The 22,139-nt window shown below is 42.6% G+C and overlaps 1 protein-coding gene across 3 annotated transcripts in view; it reads left to right on the top strand.

Moving 5' to 3' along the window:
• COL4A5 (collagen type IV alpha 5 chain) overlaps positions 1–19,057 on the top strand; it is a 133,569-nt gene extending 114,512 nt beyond the window's left edge. For 2 of the 3 annotated variants that reach the window (XM_019487801.2, XM_059732819.1), the window contains exons 42-51: positions 4,989–5,122; positions 6,721–6,793; positions 6,929–7,000; positions 7,652–7,780; positions 8,103–8,201; positions 10,952–11,164; positions 11,449–11,626; positions 13,317–13,431; positions 13,771–13,943; positions 15,972–19,057. In XM_019487801.2, coding sequence (XP_019343346.1) covers positions 4,989–5,122; positions 6,721–6,793; positions 6,929–7,000; positions 7,652–7,780; positions 8,103–8,201; positions 10,952–11,164; positions 11,449–11,626; positions 13,317–13,431; positions 13,771–13,943; positions 15,972–16,053 — 1,268 coding nt within the window. In that variant the 3' untranslated portion in view covers positions 16,054–19,057. Of the gene's footprint in view, positions 1–1,995; positions 3,151–4,988; positions 5,123–6,720; positions 6,794–6,928; positions 7,001–7,651; positions 7,781–8,102; positions 8,202–10,951; positions 11,165–11,448; positions 11,627–13,316; positions 13,432–13,770; positions 13,944–15,971 lie in introns of those variants that run through there. The other variant, XR_009464002.1, reaches the window with a different exon arrangement.
• The last annotated feature ends 3,082 nt before the right edge of the window (positions 19,058–22,139 follow it).

Here is a 22,139-nt window from a genome sequence, read left to right as displayed (position 1 = left end):
TATTTGTTATTGACCGTGAACAATAATAGCTTGGCATTTGCGTACTGTATGTGAAGGAATATTGAGCTAAATCTAAATGCAATGGTTAACTTACTTCTTTAGTTTGTTGACATTTCTAACAGTTTTGATGTTTTTCCCCTGTGTTAATGATGACCTTGGTGAACTTTGACCCCCTCCTCCCAGGTCCCTCAGGTTAGCCCCTTAACTGCAAATAGTAACTTTGCATGAAGTTGAATGTATATACTTCAAAAAACCTTTTTTGGTGTATAAATGTAGATCATTAAGACTAGGTATGCCAAGTCATTCTCCATCCCTTCCTTTGGAAGGGTACTATGTTGCCAATTCTTTTTTATTTTTAATTATTTAGACTACTCTTATCTGAGTGGGTTTGGCTAAAAGTGGCTCAAATAAGTACTTCTAATGTTTCGATCCCAAAAGACTTATGTGCAGCAATGCTGGTAATTTAAGAACTGTCAAAAATGTTAATGACTCTGTTTTAATACTAAATTAAAATATTTGCATGGTTATGAAAATAGCAAATCCTAACAGCAGTATATCACTGTAACAAAGCATGGTCTATTGGGTACCTCAGGCAGTATCAGGAGTGCTGGGTTGCATTCTGAATAGAAGATTCTGATCTCAAAATAACATCACTTTTACTATGTCTTATTCCTGATAAGCAATCTATGCAAGTCTATCAACATGCCTCAAAATATATACCAATACCACAAAAAAAAAAATACAACTTACACCCAGAGCTAAAAGTCATTAAGTCTAAAGCTCCTTAGCCATGTTTTTTTCTGTTATCCAGAGTTACCCCAGATGAGTTCTAAACTTCTGGTATCCTAAGGCCCTCTGTTTGGTTTGCATAATACTGCCTATTTAATAATATTCTTGCCTTTAGCATTTCAATCCTAACCTGCCCCATATTTAAGGTAACTCTGCTATTAAAATTGTATATTTTATAAGCAGTTACTTTAATTTTTCTTCTCTTAAAATCTTCTTGGACAACATTAGTACGGGAGAGCCAAATGCAAGCTTTCAGACTCTGCCATCCCTATTGTCAAGGGGCTAATCCTTCAAAATGCAGGGTGCCTTTTTCTCTTCAATTCCATAGGCAGGTAGCACCTTATTACAAGCTTTGTGCAGCCTGCAAGATTATGCCTCTGGCTAGGAAACAAGTTTGTCATATTTTTCCCAGTGCAATTTAAAGGGAAAAGTAAAATTCCCTCCCTCCTTCCACTCCCCACACACTCTAAATTCAGTATGCTGCACAGTATTCCCACTCCTCCTTATATAAGCATGGTTTGCAGATTAGTTAAATTTTAAGTCTCTTGTTTTATCACCTGCAGTTGTTGATTATAAATGATCCCAGATGACAGGAGCTAGACCAAAAAAGGTAGTCAGACCAGAATAAGACTGTCCGCAGGGAACTGCACCAGAATTATTGTGCTTTAAACTCAGACCTTATCATCATTGTCACATATAGGAAAGCCCTTCTTTTCCTGGCCTGATTTTACTAGTACATGGTGAGCAGAACTAAGGAGGCTCTTCCTTTGTCAGGTGCTATTTTGACTAAACCAAAGCATATTGCCTCCACCCCCTCCTTTCTCTGCAGAGGGGGACTGTTTTTGTAAGCATTTAGCTTACTTCTGCAAACTTACTTTAATAGTAATCTGCAAACATGCAGCACCAGTTAGATCCCCTCAAGGTCCCAATATCTGCCCTTAAAATGAAAATGACTTGGCATTCCTAGGTAATAACTCTGACCTCTTGAAAGTTTTGCTGTGATGACTTCTCAGAAACAACCAATGTTATCTTAGCACTAAATCAAATTCAGTGTTAAGTGTCCACCTAGAGAATTAAGGTACCAGGCAGCCTCTCTTGTCTGGCTACCTAAAGAAACATCTTGCTCAAGATCATATATAAAACATTCATGTGGTTTCATCTTTTTATCCAACTATGGTTCTATCTGTGCTACAAACCATCATGTAGTGGAGTCTGGTACTTCAAGAGAGGCCCAGCATCAGTTCCATCTCCAAACAAGATATTCATAATCGCCAAACTCAGCAGAAACTTTCAGCCGGTTGTCCATCATACTTGTAAATCATAGCAAAACTTTGAGAGAATGAATTGCATTTTATAGGAAATTAACATTAACAAGCAACGAGGTGTCTTTGTCTTTATTTTTAACTCTTTTAAAGCTAATATTAATAAAGTATGACTTGCCAAGTATATAGAAAAATAGATCATTGAGATAAATCAGACATGTATTTATTGTATTTTTAGCTGAACATTGCATGTTACAAATATGTGAGTCATTTCACTGACATTAAAATATGTACATGGCACTGGATCTAAAAAATGTATTAATTAGGGAGTATGGCAAGGGAGAATATCAGTAATTGCCTGCATTGCAAAAGGAGGAACTCAGATTTCTGAGTGTGTTACAGCTTTTTTATCAAGAGTGAACAATGCCAACAGGAGAACAAATTCTAAATATATATGTTCATCTCCTGTGTTATTTTCTGTGTATTGAATTTCTCATACCATCTTCAAATACAGGGGGTGGGGTCCATTTTTTTCCATAGCCCATAAGCTTTCCACTCCTCAGCTTCCGTTCACAAGTGGCATTCAGACCTGTGCGGTAGGACTGAAGTGCTGATTAGTCCTTTGCTAGCTGTCCTCCTAGGAGTGAATTTCACCCAAAAAGCCTGAGTCTCTGGCAGTTTAACTATGTGTCCATCAGACTCCAGACCAGTGAAATCCGAGTATTGTCAGTGAAATGGTTTACATAAGACTAACTGGCAGCTGACCTCAGCTGTAATATTAAAGCAATAACATGCTCTTCAGTAAAGCTTTAAAGTCCTTGTTTAATGAAGAGTGTCATGTTGGCCTTAGCAGCCTAATCACCAGAATAAATTGTATGAGAAAATATGCACCTGTGTTTACTCATGTATGTTTTTTGCATGCATGTTGATTACCTTGTAAATACAAAATATACTGGTGAAATGGGTTATTGTTTAGTGTATATGCTATCATCTGTACTACTTCTAACTAGCAATCTTGTTTTATACTGTGTGTGATGTCTGATCCTTCTAACATCGATCATTGGGCTTTGGTGAACTCTGATCCTTCCAGGTCCTCCAGGTTAGACTCTTCACTCGGTCAATTTGTTTTACTGTATTGCATTTGTCACAAGAGAAATGGGTGTTTTCTGTAATTCAGGGATGATATTTTTAAGGGCTGTGGTTACCCAGCAGTCTTCATGCTTACAGTTAGCATTCCTGAGAAGGTAACCTGTCATTCTTTTCTTGGCATGTGTGTACTACTGGACCCATTTTTCTCTGAAAAGAAACACTTGTATGGTGACATGTTTCTGCAGCTGACAACTGCAGGACATGTTGGAAATGTGGTATAAAAATCCTGGTGAATTAAAAAGAAAACTGTATCAGGGGTTTAATTACTCGATGCTCTTCAGAATTGCATGTGGTAATCTAATCCATCAAATCCGTTCTTCGTACATGGTCTCTATGACAACTTTAAAGAAATTATTAAAGGTTTCAGAAGAATTGAAAAGCTGATACATTCATAAAATCTTATGACATTATTAGCAAAGAGAAAATTATGCAAAGAGAGAATCCTATTTATTATCTTATATATAATTTAAATCATAAATCATATCAGCGCTTTCCAGTTATTTGTTATGCAGTTTCTATTTGCTACAAATGGTAAAAGTGACCCTCTATTTTTCACTGTGGCACAAAGATGAAGTGGTCTGATTGGGTCCCTTGGTTTCAAGAACACTATGTGAGCTTGAGCTGCTGTTTTGAACTTATATGTAAATATTGGTAACAGAATATTTCATCTTCACTATCATTGACAGCACAATGTAATTTCCAGAGTCTAATCTAAATGCTCCTACTTTTCAGTGGAGAAATGTTGTTGGATTACATTTTTTTCCTTAAGCATACACATGGGACATGTGTATCACCTCACTGCTGAGCCTGAGATGATGTTCAGAAACTAGCCCCACTGACTTGTTCCCACTGTGCACAACCTATCCTGGTAACTAGGCAATGACAAAAAATAGCCCAGTGCAGGGGGAGAAGGAAGTGAAAAGAACAGCCCTGGGGCTGGGGCCAGTGGTTGGTTTTCCCAACCCCAGGGCAGTGCAAGGGAAGTGGACACAAGTTTCATGCACCAGTTTGATCTAAATTGAACATGCCTGGTACTAGATAGATCCAGATTTATCTTAAACCAGGTTCTGCAATTTTTAGATTGTGTTGTGTGCATGGAACTTGTGTTCTGTTACAGGTTTACACTGATTGCCAGTCACCGAGACAGGGTCCGTAAGTGTAAGGTCAGCACCAGGACGATCTAAGTTTAAATTGGGTGGCCATTTTGAATCCATTTAAACCTCCTGAATGTCTTGACTTAGCCACAGAGGGAAAATAATTCAAACTAATGTAAAACCTCTATTTGGTTTATCTGGTGAAATCCACCTGATGATTGGAGATGACAGAGATACTTGAAGGAGGCCTTCTCCCCTGAAGTTGGGTGTAAGGAAAGGTTCTCCCCTGATCTGCACCACTGTTTCTGTTGCCACCCTGCACTGGGCTAGCCTTCAAGAGAAGCTGGCTTGGGGTCTCCTCAGGCAAGAGCCGAACTCAGCACTGAACACAATAGGCTTCTGCTTCCCTTAGTGGAAGTAGCAAACTCTCTTTGCCAAAGGTGACAGCATTTTACATCGTTGACCTGGTTCTGATAGTGGCCTCAGAGGAATTTAATCAGTTGCGGTAACACTCAAAATAGAGAACATCATATGTGCTCCCTTTTAGACTGGCCCCCGCCATGCACTCTTCCTTGGGAGAAAGGTAGAAGCTAAACTGCAGTCTTCTGTGCAAATATAATGAATATAATGAATGCACTAATCTGAGGAAGGCTGACATGTACTGATCTATGAATATCTGTTATGCAATGTCAAGGTCCACCAGGTCCGGAAGGTCCCCGAGGACCCCCGGGAAGTGGAGGACTTCAAGGGGAAAAAGGAAACCCAGGTCCGCCTGGCCAGCCTGGCCTGCCTGGTCTGAAAGGAGATCAAGGACCCCATGGTCGTCAGGTACAACGAGGATCTTCTAGCAAAGAGTGTTTCATTTTTAAATAGACCCACATGTGAAGCATTCTAACTGGAAAAATAATTTTATCATAGAGTGAATGTGGAGCCAGACAGTGGTTTCTAACACACTGGGCCCGCCCAGAGCCTGACCTTCAGTGAGGGAGTGAGAAGAGGGTTGGGGGCATCTGCATCCCTTTCCCACTCACTGGACATACCTTCATAGTGAGATGAAAAGTAGTTAATGCCCCACTGGTTCTCTGCTTCCCCCTCCTAGTGCAGGGCTATGTTCCATCCCTCCAGCCGCCATGGGAGTATGCCAAATGTGTCTACCATGGTGGCCTCTTGGATGTGGTGCTAGATAGAATAAGGGAGGTGAAGGCTGCTGCACCTTAGGGGGCAGTGGCTGCTGAAAGCCCATGGTGCTGTTGGCTGCCTTGCTCAAAGCTTCCACATCCACTAAGGTTATTGCAGAGGTGGGGAAAATACAGCCCACAGGCCACACCCAGCCCAGGTGTGGGGGGCAGGCCGGGCGGTGGTGCATGTGGCTAGTCCCAGTGCGTGGCAGGGCAGGGGCAGCGCAGTGGCCGGGCTCACTTCCCAGCAGGCCCCACAGCGGTGGCTCCTTCTAGCTGCTGCTGCCACCCCTGCTGTACAGCCACCACTGGATATGGCCCAGCTGCCCGGGGATACTGGCCTGTCCGCCCTGCATGCACCACAGGGGGCTCCAAGTGGAGCAGGGGGCCAGGGTCTCCATGGAGACTGGTTCAGGACTGCAGGGGCAGGGCAGGCAGATGGAATTGGGGAGCAGTGTCCGGGAGCAGGATGGCCGGGTGGGGCAAGGCTGGAATTGGTATCACAGGGCAGTGACAGTGTGGGGCTGGGGCCTGGTGCAGAGACTCAATGAGCGCCAGTTCCGCAGACAGGGGCATGCAGGGAGTGGATCACAGCTCTGCCCTGGGCCCCAGCTCTGTGCTGTCTCCGCCCTGTGATCCTGGCCCCGGCCCTGCCCACCTGTCCCATTCCCAGTGGCGCTACCTGTAGCCCCATCCCAGCCATCCAGCTGAGCACTCCCTCCCTGCAGGGATCCTGGGCCAGTCTCCATGGAGACCCTGGGACTGCTGAGCGGTGACAGCACAGGGTCGGTGCCCAGGGCAGGGCTGCAGTTTGCTTCCTGCATGCCCATGCCTTGTAAGCAGTGCCCATTGCAGGGGTGCACAGGGAGCAAATTGTAGCTCTGCCCAGGGCCCTGGCCCTTCATTGTCACTGCCCAGCAATCCCAGCTGTGCCCTGCTGCGCCCTGCTCACCCATCCCACTCCCAGATGCCACTCCCTGCCCACCTGCAGCCCATCCCATCCACCTGGCTGAGGACAAGGCAGAGCCACTTACAGAGTTTTGGTGAGTTGTTATGGAGGGGCGGGGGGAGGTGCTGATCCAGCCTGCGACAGCTCACCAAAACTCCCTAAGTGGCCCTCTGGCCCAAAGACTTGCCCGCTCTTGGGTTAGTGGAATCCCAGAGATTCTTGCTTGGTCCCATCTCACAGCTTTTTCTTCTAAGACCCTTGGTGAGAGGAGTAAATAACTGTGAAGCTTATTTGTTTAGGGTGATCCTGGTCGTCCTGGTCTGAATGGAATGAAAGGTGACCCTGGGGTTCCAGGCGTTCCAGGTTTTCCAGGTACTTAAAAGACATTTCAGGCACAGCCTGAAGAAAATTCCACTGGCCCCTTGTAGAGCCTGCTCTGGGCACTCGTGGCACAACATGCCAGGGAGCATGTTTTCACTGTTTCACTGCTCTGATTTGCCATTTCAGGTATGAAGGGGCCCGTTGGACCTCCAGGACCAGTCGGCCTTACAGGTAGTCAGGGCCCAGCAGGCCCACCAGGTGTGTATCATGGTGAATGTTACTACCATCACCTTACCTTCAGTGAAGTAGGACTGGACAGAAAGGGGTGGATCTAACTTTATTCTTGAGATAACTTTCTCAGCATGGGCAGAAATATCCCAGCAGTGGAACTTGGCTTCTTTGTGTGGTAGTCAATTTAAACCTTTTTATAAAATAACAGACTTCACTCACTGCTTCTTAAAATTCTTTCTTCACTGCCCAAATACAGGAAGGCTCCTTAAAACCTTCCTCTTTTAAAGGAGATCAGCTGTGCAGGAGTGCAGTAACTAGCAATATCTCCATCCAGCACTTGTTCTGCTGAGTTCTCATTTGTGGTTGTTCACTTAAGGACACCACACAGCTAAGGACTTTATCCAAGTCCAGTAATGGAGCTGATTGCATTCCGCATACCCTTTGATCTGTGGAACAGCTTCTGTAAGAGCCAGTGTTGCCTCTTCTGCAGGGATGTTCCCAAGAGTAAATATTTGTCTTGAACCTCTAGTTGCAGTATTCTCTGCATTGATCAGTTCTCTTCTCACCACTGGTTTCACCTTTAAAAATGAAATGGCTGTTCAGCTAATCAGATTGTCTCTTACAGGCTCCTTCATCTTGGCTTGTCCAGACCTCTAATATACACTTGTTTTATTGCAGGTCCACCAGGCTTACCTGGCCCCACTGGACAAACCCTTGTATATAAAGGTGATCCAGGTCCTCCCGGTGCTCCAGGCCAACCTGGAGCCAAAGGGCCACCTGGATTGCCAGGCCCACAAGGACTTCCAGGTATGATTCTAGTGAACTGCAGGGTTCGTTATTTGTTTTTTCTGTTTTGTTTGGTTTTTTTGTTTTTCACATGTGGCTAGCTGAAATCATAGCTGATCACATGCTAAGCCCCCTGCCCCCTGAGCATCAAGTTAGCAGGATGCATAGACAAACCTGTAAACTCAACGTGGTGAAATTTAAGGGCCTCATTTACAAGAGATATAGTAGTCTCTTCCAGTCTTAAGCTGTATGAGAAACCATTAAGTTAGGTGCTTGGATTTATTTCCTGAGACTGATGTGTTTGCAAGAATTGAATTTTCACTTGTCCATTTATCTTTTCTAGGCCCAATAGGACTTCCTGGGGATGCTGGGCGAGATGGACTCCCCGGGTTTGATGGTCCAGCAGGGCGCAAAGGTGACAAAGGACTTCCTGGCCATCCAGGTATGATAAGTACCTGAGTTCCTGTTGAGGAGAAAGGGGGTTGGTATGTGAAAGCAATGATGCTTTAGTTGGGAATTCAGGCAAATATTGGGACTTGGACCCTCTCCTGCATGGTTTGTGGTCAAGTTGCATTCTGAGAAACAAAGTATCTCAACAGGATAGACTTTGTAAGTCTCTTTCATAGGGCATCAGATACCAACTTCCAAATCTACGAGCCACTGTCTGGTATCAAATGTGCAGATTCCATCTACCCCATCTGAGCATTTGTAAAGATTGCAGCTTTTGATTATGTGCTGTGCTGTTTGTTGGGCACCTCATTCACACAGAGAGCTGTCCAAGATGTTTATCATGTGAAGTGTTGTTTTGAAGCATCTGTATCCAGATCTCAGTATTCAGCTTAACCCACACTTCTGTCAAGGTCATGCTGAACGGGGGACTTGTTTGGTGTTTGTATAAAATGCTGTAGAAATAGGTCTGACCTTTCCCAGCAGTTGGCCCACTCTGTTACTGCCCACTGGTTTGGTTCAGTATCCCCAATCTCTTTGAACAACTTGTGGGCTTCATGTACAAACTGTTTTATAACTTTTGAGCCTCTTGATCCTCTCATTTGTTTAGGTCTTCGGTTAATAGTTGATGGAGGTGATTTTTGTTACCTCTTATCTCCGTTGCCAGTAATGATGTTAGGGTCTGTCTTCTTATATCACTTGGTCTATTTTTTGGTCTAATGCCCAAGAGTACAGGGAGCACATCTGTGTGTGTGTAAATTGTGGAACTTGTTACAAGTCTCAGTGCACTGTTAAGTAAGTACAGTGTCATGCTTTATAGTATGCCGACTTCTGGACCATTTAGGAACACAATATTCTGCTGAGGCATATACCAGGGGTAGGCAATCCCTGGCATGGGTGCCAGTGTGTGACACATGAAGGCATTTTGCTTGGCACACATGCCTCAGGGTGCACATCAGAAAAGGGGCCAGGGCTGCACTGCCACAACAAGGATTGGGGATTGGGCCCCTCACAGCTCCTCCACCATCCGTCCCTGACATGCCAACATCTTACAAGTCAAGGTTGCAGATGCTTTTGGCACTTTGCCCAAAAATGTTGCTGACCCCTGGCATATATTATTGCAAGTGCAGTGGTTCTGATCACTTTAAAGTTGGCACCTCATGTCATACTGGCTAACCATCTTAAGGCAGCTACCCGTGCAGAAACTTTACTGCTGACTGCCTGAATGTGATGTTTATAGGTAAGGAAACGGTCTAATGCGACTCCTAGGTAGGTTGGAGTATGCTCATGAGGAAGGATGTGGTTGTCTACTCTGATATTCAGTGTGCTCGTGGCTTGATGATTTTCCAGGTGGAAGAGTGATGATACCAATTTACTGATGCTCAACTTTAAGCACCACTTGGGAAGCTAGTCAGCAATGAGTTCCATGTCTTTTCCAGTTAGAATCATAGAAAGTTAGGGTTGGAAGGGACTTCAGGAGGTCACATCTAGTCCAAACCCCTGCTCAATGCAGGACCATCCCCAACTAAATCATCCCAGCCAAAGCTTTGTCTAGCTGGGTTTTGAAAGCTTCCATGGATAGAGTTTGTACCACCTCTCTAGGTAACCTGTTCCAGTGTTTTACTACCCAGGACTACTACAACTGCAGGACTTTGCACTTGTCCTTGTTGAACCTCATGAAATTTCTTTTGGCCCAATCCTCCAATTTGTCTAGGTCACTCTGAATCCTAGCCCTACCCTCCAGTGTATCTGCTACTTCAGTCATGTCTGTTCCTTAAGCTACTGTGGCAATTTTTGTTAGTCTAAAGATGCCTTAAGTTGGTAACTTTGACTATCCTAGGGGCAGAGCTGGCATCAGCTTTTGCACTATTTTGAATTTAATAGTGTGCTCTTTGCAGTATACACAACACATGGCTTGTAATGAGGACTGTCACAAATAAGGAGGCATGGGAGCTAGCAAAATGAAGAGTTAAGTTTCTCATTGAAATAATGAATCAGAAGATCAGATATCACAATGGAAAGAATTCCAGCAAGTCCACAGTCAATCCAGCACGGAGTTCAGAGTGACTCAACTGGCTCACAGAAACATGTTTGAACTCTACTTTATGGTGGTTATGACTTACTTCATGTTTCCAAAACCAGTCGCATCCTTTCCCCTTATTTCAGTGGCCTTTGGGTAAGGTGTTCAGAGATGACTGTGCTCCCCTGAGAAGTGGGGGACAAGGAGTTCTGTGTTATGGTCCCTGCTTGAAAGACTGCTGTTGCATTTTGCATAGAAAAGTCATTGGATAAAATATCCCAGCAATCCCTGGGGCAGGGACCAAGCCTCAGGACTTCCCCTCCCCAGAGATTATCTTGATCATTGGGCTTGGAGATATGCTCTCTCTTACCATCCCTATGAGTAATCTTGTTCCTATGAGTCTTGTATTCTTGCTTGCCCAGTTTCAACAGGAGGGTTGGAGAGCATCAAGCTCTTTTGGGCTATTTGTCAGCTCTGCTGAGCACTTGCTGATCCTACTGAGGACAACAATAGTTGGGAGTTGTAATTGCATCAGTACCTAAATTCCCATTTATGTTCGCTTATCTTTTTAATAATCTCCTGTTTTCAGAAGGTTTAAACTTACATGGAAGGGAGAACTAATGCATATGTGCATGGTTTTCTGCGTTCCCTGGCTGAAACACGTACAAAGAGTTGCTGACATTACTGGAACAAATGTGTGTGTTGTGCTTCTACCACGGAAACAGGTTCACGAGGTTTACAGGGGCCCCCTGGTCCGGACGGCTTGCAAGGCCCACCAGGTCCTCCTGGAGCAGCCTCTGTTGCTCACGGATTCCTGATAACTCGACACAGCCAGACGACAGATGCACCATTGTGCCCACAAGGAACAGCAAGGCTGTACGACGGATTTTCTCTTCTCTATGTCCAGGGAAATGAGAGAGCCCATGGCCAGGACTTGGGTGAGATGCACTGTATGCAGTATCAGTGGAAATTTTCTGAAGGGGCAAGAAACTGTGGTTTCTTCTCACAGTTCTCTGGTGCCTTCTGATCTCCAAGGACATACCAGTTCAGGAGATCATTCAGATAAAGGTGGAGGGGTTATGCTGAGATCTACCATTACCATAGACTTGATCTCCAGTACTCACTGGAATCCATGGCCTAAAAAAATGTACATTTCCTTCAAGCACAGTGAAATGAAAATGCCCCTTCTTTCTCTATTCATGTTGGAATATTTTTTTCCTAGGCACTGCCGGTAGCTGTCTGCGCAGGTTTAGCACCATGCCCTTCATGTTCTGTAACATCAACAATGTTTGCAATTTTGCATCAAGAAATGATTATTCCTACTGGCTATCCACTCCAGAACAAATGCCCATGAGCATGGAGCCGCTGACTGGGAAGAGTATCCAGCCATTCATTAGCCGGTGAGACAAAATAGACTGTAGGATTTGATGGGGGCTCTGGTTAAGTAGCACACCTTAGACATTTGTGGTTTAGAACCTGAAGACTGGACATTAAGAGGTGATAAAAAGACTAATGAGTTATGTGCAGTCTCTGTGAGAAATAATAAAAACAGATTATTTAATGGAGGTGAATGTGTTACACTTGTAACATGCCTATGCCTAGATCTAAAGAAGGCCCCAGAGTAGAATCCAAAGCCCTGTGTAAGAGAGATATGTTGAATTAGGAAACATTTAAGTGTTGAAGCAATGGATGTTTGACATTAGCAGACTAAATCTACATTTTAAAAGTACTAATAGACTGATGGCCTCCTTTGCCTTCTCATGTATACACTTGCAGTTAGCTTTAACAGTGTAATTTGGTTTGTTTCCCTCTGTCATGTGTCAGAGGCTGTTAACACACAGGAGGGCAGAGTTCATTACCCAAAAAGGGTATGGTGATGTGTAGAATCCATACTTATGGTTTTGTGGAGGCATGCCACTGAATCTGTTAGTGCTGCTCCTTATTCTAGTGAATCTTTTTGAAATTATTACAAATAAATTGATTTTGAATTCTGGCTACTTAAAAACAACTACATTTTTATTGGTTGCAAATATTCCATTGCCTAGAATCAGTCTTGGGTGATTACTGTCATTGCTTATATAGATACAACTCTAGCTGAAGCCAATGGGAAGCCAACCTGTGGATTTGGGTTCTAAGTGTCCAGGTAGCACTTAGTTAAGAATAAAAATGAAAGAATTTATTTCCTTTGGGTTGCTATTTCAAATCTTACCTGTAACCAGTATTGCTCATCCCTGCCACGCAGCAGTTGTTTGTGTGGTTTATGTGAAAGGAGTTGACATTTGGGGTCCATGCAGATGAGCACAGATGTGTGGTATGTGGTGCTGCAGTGCTACACACCTCACATGCAGGTGTTCCCCATGCTGCTACCTTGCAGCATGGGTGGTGGTTTGACCCTGGAAGATTCAGCTGCCGACCAGGCTTCTTGCCATGGCTGCAGCCATGGGAAGCCCCTAGGACACAAGGTAAGGCTGCTGGTGCCAGCACAGTTGGCCTCAGCAGCCAGCAGTACAAGGTTTGTGCTGTGGCTACTTGTCCCCGGGGAAACAAACGTCTTCACTTGTCTGGATGTGCCCTTGGAGTCCATTTTCGAGTAGTTGCACGATTTAAATACAGATCCATTTCTCTGACTGGCATAGATGTTAGCAGCCTCAGATGATGACTTAAGGGCCCACTGAAGCCAATGGGAACCTTTCAGTAGCCTTTGGACCAGGCTTACATAAATAGGAGGATCAACTCTGCTTGTTAACTACTGACACTGTAAAATCAGGATTAGTGTACAATAGGCAACTCAGTGTAGAAAGCTTATGCTGCCACTGCACATCTCATCTGTTCTATGGATACTGTCTACAGATTGTTCTGATATGTCTCTCTGTTGTTTCACCGACTTATTTGGAAGGACTACTTTAAAATGCACGGTGTAACATGACCCAGTACTACTTAATTCAGTTACAGAACTGGTTGAGAGGTTATTATATCTGAGCTAGTAATACTTAAACCCTCCAGAAATAAAATGCACCATAATTTATATCAGTTAATGGAATATATTATTTTAATGTCCTTCTTTTCTTTTTTGCTTCTCCTCATATTCAGATGCGTAGTATGTGAAGCTCCAGCCATGGTCATAGCAGTCCATAGTCAGACCATTCAAATACCATCGTGTCCACTAGGATGGGATTCTCTTTGGATTGGTTATTCTTTCATGATGGTAAGGACCATCTCCCTCTCCCACCAAAAATTACACTTACTTCTGTTTTGTACTAGCTGCTTTGGGATTTCCTGTTACAAATTATAGTGGCTCCCATTAAGAAGGTACATACTTGTCATTACTAGCCATGGCATCTACAATGTTACATCTATTTCTCACTGTTCAGACCCCACTGTAACTGGTAACCCTAGTAAATGTTGCCTTTTTAAGGGTATTACTGCATATATTGCATTATATCAACGAACACAGCAAAGGATTAAGATGATGATTCTTGAAACCAGGCACGTTCTCCTGGTGCTTACAGCTCTCAATCTAACTGATAAGTTGTCTCTTTTCTAGCACACAAGTGCAGGTGCAGAGGGCTCTGGACAGGCCTTAGCATCTCCAGGATCCTGTTTGGAAGAATTTCGCTCAGCCCCTTTTATTGAGTGTCACGGGCGTGGTACTTGTAATTACTATGCCAACTCGTACAGTTTCTGGCTGGCAACTGTAGAGATGTCAGAAATGTTTAGGTAAGAAAAAGAAAGCTTGTTTCTTAACCATCACTTCTAGTACAGTGAATACATGGGGAATTGGGTTTAGTTTTAAAGACAACTTGCTTGAGAACTTTTTTATGAATTCCTACAAACTGTGTGGTTATTGTACCTTTGACCCTTGTCTTTGTGCCCAAACTATGAGAAAACCTGATGTCAGTCAGACCTTGGGCAAAGTGTGTGTGCCTGTCTTGCATTTCATATGACCAGTTTTTCAAGAACTTGCATAATTAGTAAAATATTTTACATTTTGTCCAGACTTGCCTCAGGTGCATTCTGTTGCCTGTTTCCAAGGCCTACAGTCCATTTTCTCTTAACCCTTCTTCACATTTTCCAAAAGTAGTCTCATTGTAATGCATGGATCTGTTTCAGGAATACTCATTGTTCAGTGTAATGATGGCAGACTTTGACCCTGAGTGATCACTTCTGGGTTTTTCCTTGAACTTTAAACAGACTTAAAAATTGCAACTGGTATTTACAGGAGGAAAACCATGCTCTACTAACATTAGTGGAAATTCTGCCCTGAACTTCTCTGGGGCCAGAGTATCATCCTAGGATTCTGCAAACTCATCAGGCTTCTACTCTTACAGTTTCTTTTACAGTTCCCAGTGGCTCAATTTTTATCGCCATGCTAGAAATTAACAAGTATGCAGATAAACTGAGAAATGGTACAGAACTAGCTATATGCACAAAAGGTGTTAGAGCAGGGGTAGCCAAATTGCAGCATGGGTGCCACAAGTGACATAGACAGCCTCTCTATGTGGCATGCATTAGATCAGGGAGGGGACAGGCAGCATTGACAGATCTGGCGTGGAGCATGGGGAAGGAAGCAGAAAGCAAAGCAGCAGATAAGGCAGGGAGCACAGGCTGGGAGCAGAAAGAAGAGCAGCAGATCAGGCAGAATCAGTGACACTTGGAGAGGGTGCAGAGCTACTTTGTGGCACACCTACCAAATAGGTTGGCCTGCACTCTATTAGACAATGGTAGTGGCCATCTACTGCATGGAAACAGATTCATTTCCAATGAGAACAACCTAGTAGCACTTTGTTTTAGCATTGGGCAGTCATTGCAGGGGGAGTTATCAGTGACAATTAACAAGTCTTCAGGAACGTCTGCTCTGGCTCAGTCTCAGGAGTGCTTTTTGGCACACGCTGGGCGCAGGCCTTGGCATCCCTTGTTACATCTATTAAATGCACTACATTACCAAGAGTCCTGCGACAGTATGAATATGCTGTTCTTGACCAATAATAGCACACACAGATCTTTTAATCTTACCACTATGGTAAGTCCCACAGAAGCACAATTTTCTCTTATTTTTTCTTTTTTCTTTTTTTTAAATAATTACTTTATCCCCTTCAATTGTAAGCAGTGGCATTATCTAGGTGAACCTATAGATTATTTTACTGTGACCTGTGAGCACACCCACACAGAGTGGAAGTAAATGATTTGGTAATTCTGCCAATTTTCTATATTCTCTCATGGTACAATGACATTTTTTACACCTGCTATTATGAAATCTTTCCATTCAAAGAAGAAGCCCAAGGATTGTAGCTGTAGAGCATCTTGTTGAAGAAAAATACTTTGTAGGGTTCTTTGTTACTGCCTTAGGAACATCATTTCTGGAAGACAAAAGTCATTTACTTCAGCAAGTGCCTGTGAACTAAAGCCTTGCTGTAGGCACTACGGACTGAAGTTGTTTGCTGGCACAAGACTTTCCCCATATTGAAAGTCTGGGCTGAAATCAACATCTCATCTCCCATGGGAGTTTAGTACTGCAGCATAGCCGCGGTCGAGGGTGTTAAGCACATTCTCATGCTGTGTTTCAGGGAAGCTCTTGACCAGTTCTGCAAGCCCCACTAATGTGGTTTGAAGCTCCCAGGTAGAGGGATGCTGTGCTGAACTGGGGCCTCAGGCTTTATGGACTAAAGTGGGACATACAAGGCAAGAAGCTTCCACAAACAAAAAAATAAAAGTGCTAACCTTGTGTTTTTGCGTTTCCACCCCCAGTAAACCTCAGTCAGAGACACTGAAAGCTGGAGACCTGAGGACACGTGTTAGCCGTTGCCAAGTTTGTATGAAGAGGACGTAACATCCTGGAGATTTTTTGTGAAACAATTAAATTCCTCGGGTGCACTCTCCTCCAGCTGCAACAATGGTGCTACTGTGCAGAAAGAACAAAGCAAATCCAAACTGTTTAACTGATTCAGGTGTGCCTCGCCAAAGTGCCAAACCAAGGGCTGCTTGGTGCGTGTTGGACAAAAGGATTGAGACAAGGACTTGACCTCTTGAAAATGGAAGAGATGCTGGAGGTTACAAAGGATCAGAAGATGAAGTTTTAATTTCTCTCCCAGTATCAAAATGGCACCCACCTTTCTGATCAACCAAGAGAAAAAAAACAAAACAAGCCACATGGCACTGAGTATGTTGAAAGTAACAAGACTGCAGTTCTGAAAAACATTTTCATGGTGCTACTAACCCTACCATATCCCAGGTTTTTAATATGAAATGTTAAGCTTATTTCTCTTTGTAAGTAATGAAATGTGTATATTGTGTAAACACCTTTTAGTTCACAGTTCCAGTCATTTAGACACAAGCCAGCCTAAAATCACTGTTCAAAAAAAGTGTATACTCCCCTCCTCCCCAAATCTACTTTTTAAATATCCGACAGGACTTTATATCCAATCTATGGCAATGGGAGAACCTATACCTCTTGTACCAAACTACTACTGATTTTTTAAATTTAAATTCTTCCCCTAAGTGCCAGTCAGACTTCCTTCGGGAAACGTACAATAATTCTGTAGTCCTTTTGATCAGAGTTTTCAGCGTTTTACTGTACACCATGCTATCAGTGGTTTTATTTGTGCTTAGAAATCCCGGACCATTTTAAAAGGACTTTTTGTATTCTGTGAAAATATGTGAAATGCTTAGCCATATCTATATCCTTTTTTGAATAAATCAAGTCATAGTCAGTTTAGCAGTAGCCGGTCTGGTTCAGCAAATATACCCCTTGGAAATATCCAAATACCAAAGCAATTAAGATTATGCTTACAAAAAAACCCTCTCTTTACTCCGAAGTGAGATTAATATATATATATATATATATATATATATATAACCCAGAATAGCTGTACACTCTGAAAAACCTTATGAATGAAATAAAGCAAGAACTGGTAAAACAGCTTTTTCATAATATTTACAAGTTAATCTTTTGATCGGTCTCATGTGAATTGTATTGATACACAGCCAGTTTACACAATGCAACAGCTTTTGTGTATGTATAGTTCACGTAAGGCCATGAAAGATGGTGCGGTTCCTTGTTTATTGCATTATTATTATGTAAGAATCCTGCTGTGCGTGTCCTAGATTGTCACAACTTGTGCAATAGCTGAAAAGAAGTGGTCACTTTTTTGAACACTGCCTGTGATTGTTCTGTTTCTGTGGTCAATACTGTTTCTTGCACTTATGTATAAGCATTTAGGGCTCCCCAGCAAAGGGAGTGTCTGCTTGTTTATTTTCCAGATGGTCAATCTCTTTCTTAATATTTTAATTGTATTTCCCACTTGCACCATTTATTAGCACAAACTTAGCCTGAGAATTTCTATACTGCTTTATAAAGGTGAAGTATTTTTCAGCTAACTTTGAGTAATGTTAACTAATTTATCTATGAGCATGCTAATGGCTATTCTGCCTCTGCTCCTCCACTTCTGCCACCACCCAAGAGCTAGATACTTACTGACTTTTAGATATATAGAGGTAATCTATCCTTGCTGAAAGCCAAGACATAGGATTGAGCTTGCTGAGCTAGATGGCAAAAGGTCTGAAAATAAGTTGAGTGGTGACTTCGAACGCATTTGAGTAAGTATGAAAATGGTCATTATACTAAAGTTTACATTAAAATAGAAAAGCTTCCTTTGGTGTGCTTGAAATGTAAAGTGTAGTTTGTGGGCCTCTCATTTTGTTTCTACTCTTGACCCCTTGGTCTTATGCTGACAGAAGGCTCTTCTGCCTGTTACCTGCAAAGGAAGTGGGGAAATCAGCCACATGCTTCCTTCAACTTGAAGTTCTCTCTCATAAAACAAACTCAAGCAGAACCAGCTGCTTCTGCTGCAGTCCCCAAGCCAGAAAACTGCTAACCATAACTCCTTCCCTTCCAGCCTTAACACTTTAACTTACTGCTGCTTCCTGAAAGCCTTGCATCATGCCCTAAAAGTCCACACAGTCAGAATGTTTTGGAGCCATCAGGAAATAGGTTGCAAGTTAATGGCCCATCAGGAGGATGCCTTCCCAGCAAGCCCTGGTTTTTGTTTTATTTTCCAATACCAAATCAACTGAGTGCTTGTACTGGTAACAGCTGAGCAGGGGGGCAGGGTGGCAGCCTCTCAAGTGTTCTTGTATTTGGGAACCTGTTGAAAAGCAGGAGCAGGGCTCCAGAGTTCTACATGCAATTTTCTATACCGTGGGTTTATACTCTGCAGCATTTAAAACCCTAATATTTGAACATCAGTAAATCATAGTAAGTATAGTTCCAAGGCTAGCAGTGGCTAAACCACTTACTTCCCGGTTCCTACCTGTGAGTGGCGAAGCTGCTTCCCTCTAGTTCCAGATACCTATGAAATATCCTACTTAGAATGAAAGACAGCAGATGAGCAGCACATTGGTTCATGCTGTTTAGTTGCCAACCCTGCCTGGTGCATAAGCTGCTCTGTTTTGTATGTCATTTCTGCCATGAAGTACAGAGAAATGCTAGAACTCAAAGCCTAAGCAAGTTGAGCTTGACATTGTTTTATTCAAAGAAAAACAAAGCCCTAAAGATGAAAGATGGGTTTGTAGTTCTTGGTTTAGTTCTCACCTCTGCTGCTGATTCCCTGCGACTGTAGACAAATCATTGAATCTCTCTGGGTTTTAGTTTCTCAGTTCTAAAATGGAGAGGATTACGATGTTCTCCCACCTTTCGTCTTACTCGCTTAGATTGTAAGCTCTATTGAGCAGATACGTCTCTTATTACATGTATGTGCAACAACAGGGGCCCAGTCTTGGATGGGACCTCGAGGTGCTATCGTAACACAAAAATCATTAAACCAGAGGTAATCCCTTCTGTTTGCAGGTTTGTGTTATTAAAAGTCAAAAGATTCTTTGAACTGGTGGAAGTTCCAAGTCAAATCCCCCTCAGGCAAACCCAGCTTGCTCACTTTTTTCCAAGTTGGATACAAAATTGGAACAGGCCCACCCTGCAGTTCAGATGCAAAAGCATCCTAGGCAATTTCACTGCTATTAAACCTGTGCTCCAGCCTGAGAGAGACCTTAGCCTTGAACTAGAACCTAGGCCTGCTCTAGACATGGATACCACCACCTCCCAGCTGGAATGAAAACGTTAGGATTGTAGAGTTGCAAAGCATTTATTGCAATTGCTCCCTCCCTCCCCCTAAGTGATTCTGACATTTTTCTAACTAGAGTATTTGCTCTGTTCTTGGTATTTGCATAGAGCCAGGTCTATTCCTGGCTTGCCCGCACCAGTAATTGTGTGAAATGTGTAGGCAGCCCACAATCCCATAGCAGTTACATGTGGATGAGATGGTTGTTGGCCACACGAGGGCACCATTGGCTTGTACAGACAACCGAAGCAAGAGAAACTTGAGTTACTGCAAGTGCTTACATCAGCAATGGCTTTAACAAACCCTTACTCAAACGTGAGCGATGCAGATAAACTTTCTTCATTTGCTTCAATCTGCTTTGGAAGCTGAAGAGTAAGCAGTTTGCCCAATGGACTGGAAGTCTGTCAAATTTCATAGCATCAGCTGTGACTTCGGCTGCCCTGCTGTGTCATATCTTAAGGCAACATTAAGTTGTGAATCTTAATTTTTTTCTAGGTCCTTCTCTGCACCATTAACAGAGGGAGACTGTTTTTTACCACTCTTAAGAGAACAGCATCAAACTTTCTTAGTCCTAGAACAAAAGGTATGCATTAGCTAGTTGTACCTTATAACCCCAAACACTTAGTCAGTATGAAGTGGGACTGAAGTATTTCAGAGAGAACCACAGTCAGAGTAAATGAACGTATTTCCACACCATTTGATTTACAATAGATTAGAATATCACCTGTCAGATTCAGTCAGACACACTTCCAACCGGTACAGAAAGGCTGCTTCCTTCTGATGAGAGGTAGTTAGCCATGCTGGCATGCCTTGTATCACAAAAGGGCAGAGAAAAGATGCCCTAGTTAGTTTTTAAAAAAAACAAACATAGTTGTGCAACTTGAAAAGATTCCACCTCCATTACCTAACAAACTGCTCCAAGGCTGAGGTAGCTAAAAAGATCTTTTGAGATGACACTATCTGTGCTTTGTTATCTAAATTACATGGCATTTCCTAGCACACATGCTAATCGCATGAGTCAGTGTGCTGCAGAAACTGTAAGGAAGTCTCTTTTGAGGGGCACCACTGGGGGAAATTCATTCTGCTGGATTAAAGACTACGCTATTTTGAGCAATACGTATTACATACTTATAACAGGTCTTTCCCAGAAGCAAGTTAAGCTTTAGACAAGCCAGTGCTGCTTCTGGGCATGCAGTACCTCTGCTGCTATGCTAGTTCCATTGGAAACAGGCTGGGAATTGTGCAAGAAAGCCAGCCTGTGATAACTTAGCCTTCAGGGGCATATTATTGACAAGAAGCAGGACAACACTGGTAACGAAAGGCAGGGCAGCAGTGATGGAACAGAGCATTTCAAAATGTAGGACAGGAATATCTTAAGAAACTTGAATTGTGAAGGGGAAGGGTGATAAAATCAGTCCGGTCTGTATTAGACTGGTAACCACCCCATAAACCATCACAACTGACAGAGGGGTTGAGATGAGCCAGTTAGTAAAGCAAACTGCTTTTTCCTAAAGGTATTCCTTGTAGTTTAGGGGTGAAGCACAGCATGGAGGCATAACATGATAGCTACTCAGCTAACAAGTGATTTCAGCGTCAAGGGATATTGTTCACCTGTAAGTGTAAACTCTTCAAGGCAAGGGTTTGAATTAATCCCATACCCCATTTAGGTTTTTCTCATTATAAATGTTCTGGAGAGCTAAAACAGATCCAGTATGCCCAATGTTTCACGGGAGTGAAGGAAAAAGTCCTAATCCTAAAAGGAACAGTAGTGTTAAGGGGGAAAAAATAAAGGGAAACGGTAAGGATGTAAATTTGTTCTTGTTAATGTAATAAAATTAACCAGAATTTAGAGGCCACAGTTTTATTCCATCTATCTCTAGACAAATCACACAGGTAAAAGAAATAAGCATATAAAACTGACAGATAATGTCAGCACTTGAATGACTTCAGCTCTACAATCAGAAAAAAAAACAACACTTATGTGGCCTCAGTCTAGTGCACAATTACTTAACTTATTTCCATAACATTTCCACAACAAGTTTGCTGGGCAGCATGTGTTCATTACAGCTGGGAAATCAGACATTTTGACAACAAAAGTAAAAAAGGACACACTTAGCAACATCCCTCTTTTTAATAGATGCCTTAATCATTGCCTTCAAAATCTAATTGCCTTCTGATTTTGATTGAAGGCTTTTCCCTGGTTCAAAGCTGATACAGTTTTGTCTGCTAGTCACCCAGATGGGTTTGAAACTATGAGCAAAGCAAAGTCCTTGAAAAACTAAAGTGTTTAGCATAGTTCAGGTCTAATGAACCCTTTAACAGCAAAGGCCTCTTGAGCAGTTATTGTGCGAGTGTTGCAACAGTCTTGACAGTGTTTGGATAATTTTCACTGTTTATTTACCGCTTCTATGGCCATTTCTGCCATGTACAAGAAGTAGTTTTCTTTTTCTTCTGCAGCAGAGTGCTTTCTATAAAATGAGGCCCTGAATAAGGGACTAGTTAGAACAATCCTATTTTTACAGAAAACTTAAGAGGACCTTATTTTTGTAGTGATTCAATTTAGTACATTAATTTACAGAACAGAAGTGTAAGATTTCAGCTGAGCATCTTGAGAATTCAAGGCACAGATGCAGAGTTACTATGACAAGTCTCATTCATGGAGAAAAATAAGGGAATTCATTTCTGGGCAGTAATTAGTTCAGAATACGTGTGTGTTGAACTAACTCCCGTTTCAGAAGGTCTATATATAAAATGCAAAACAAGGTAGTATTTTCTTCGTGCTTTAAACATTAAACTGAAGAGA

The sequence above is a fragment of the Alligator mississippiensis genome, chromosome 8, assembly GCF_030867095.1.
Source record: "Alligator mississippiensis isolate rAllMis1 chromosome 8, rAllMis1, whole genome shotgun sequence".
Taxonomy (NCBI): Eukaryota; Metazoa; Chordata; order Crocodylia; family Alligatoridae; genus Alligator; species Alligator mississippiensis.
This window is presented reverse-complemented; position numbering and strand designations above follow the sequence as displayed.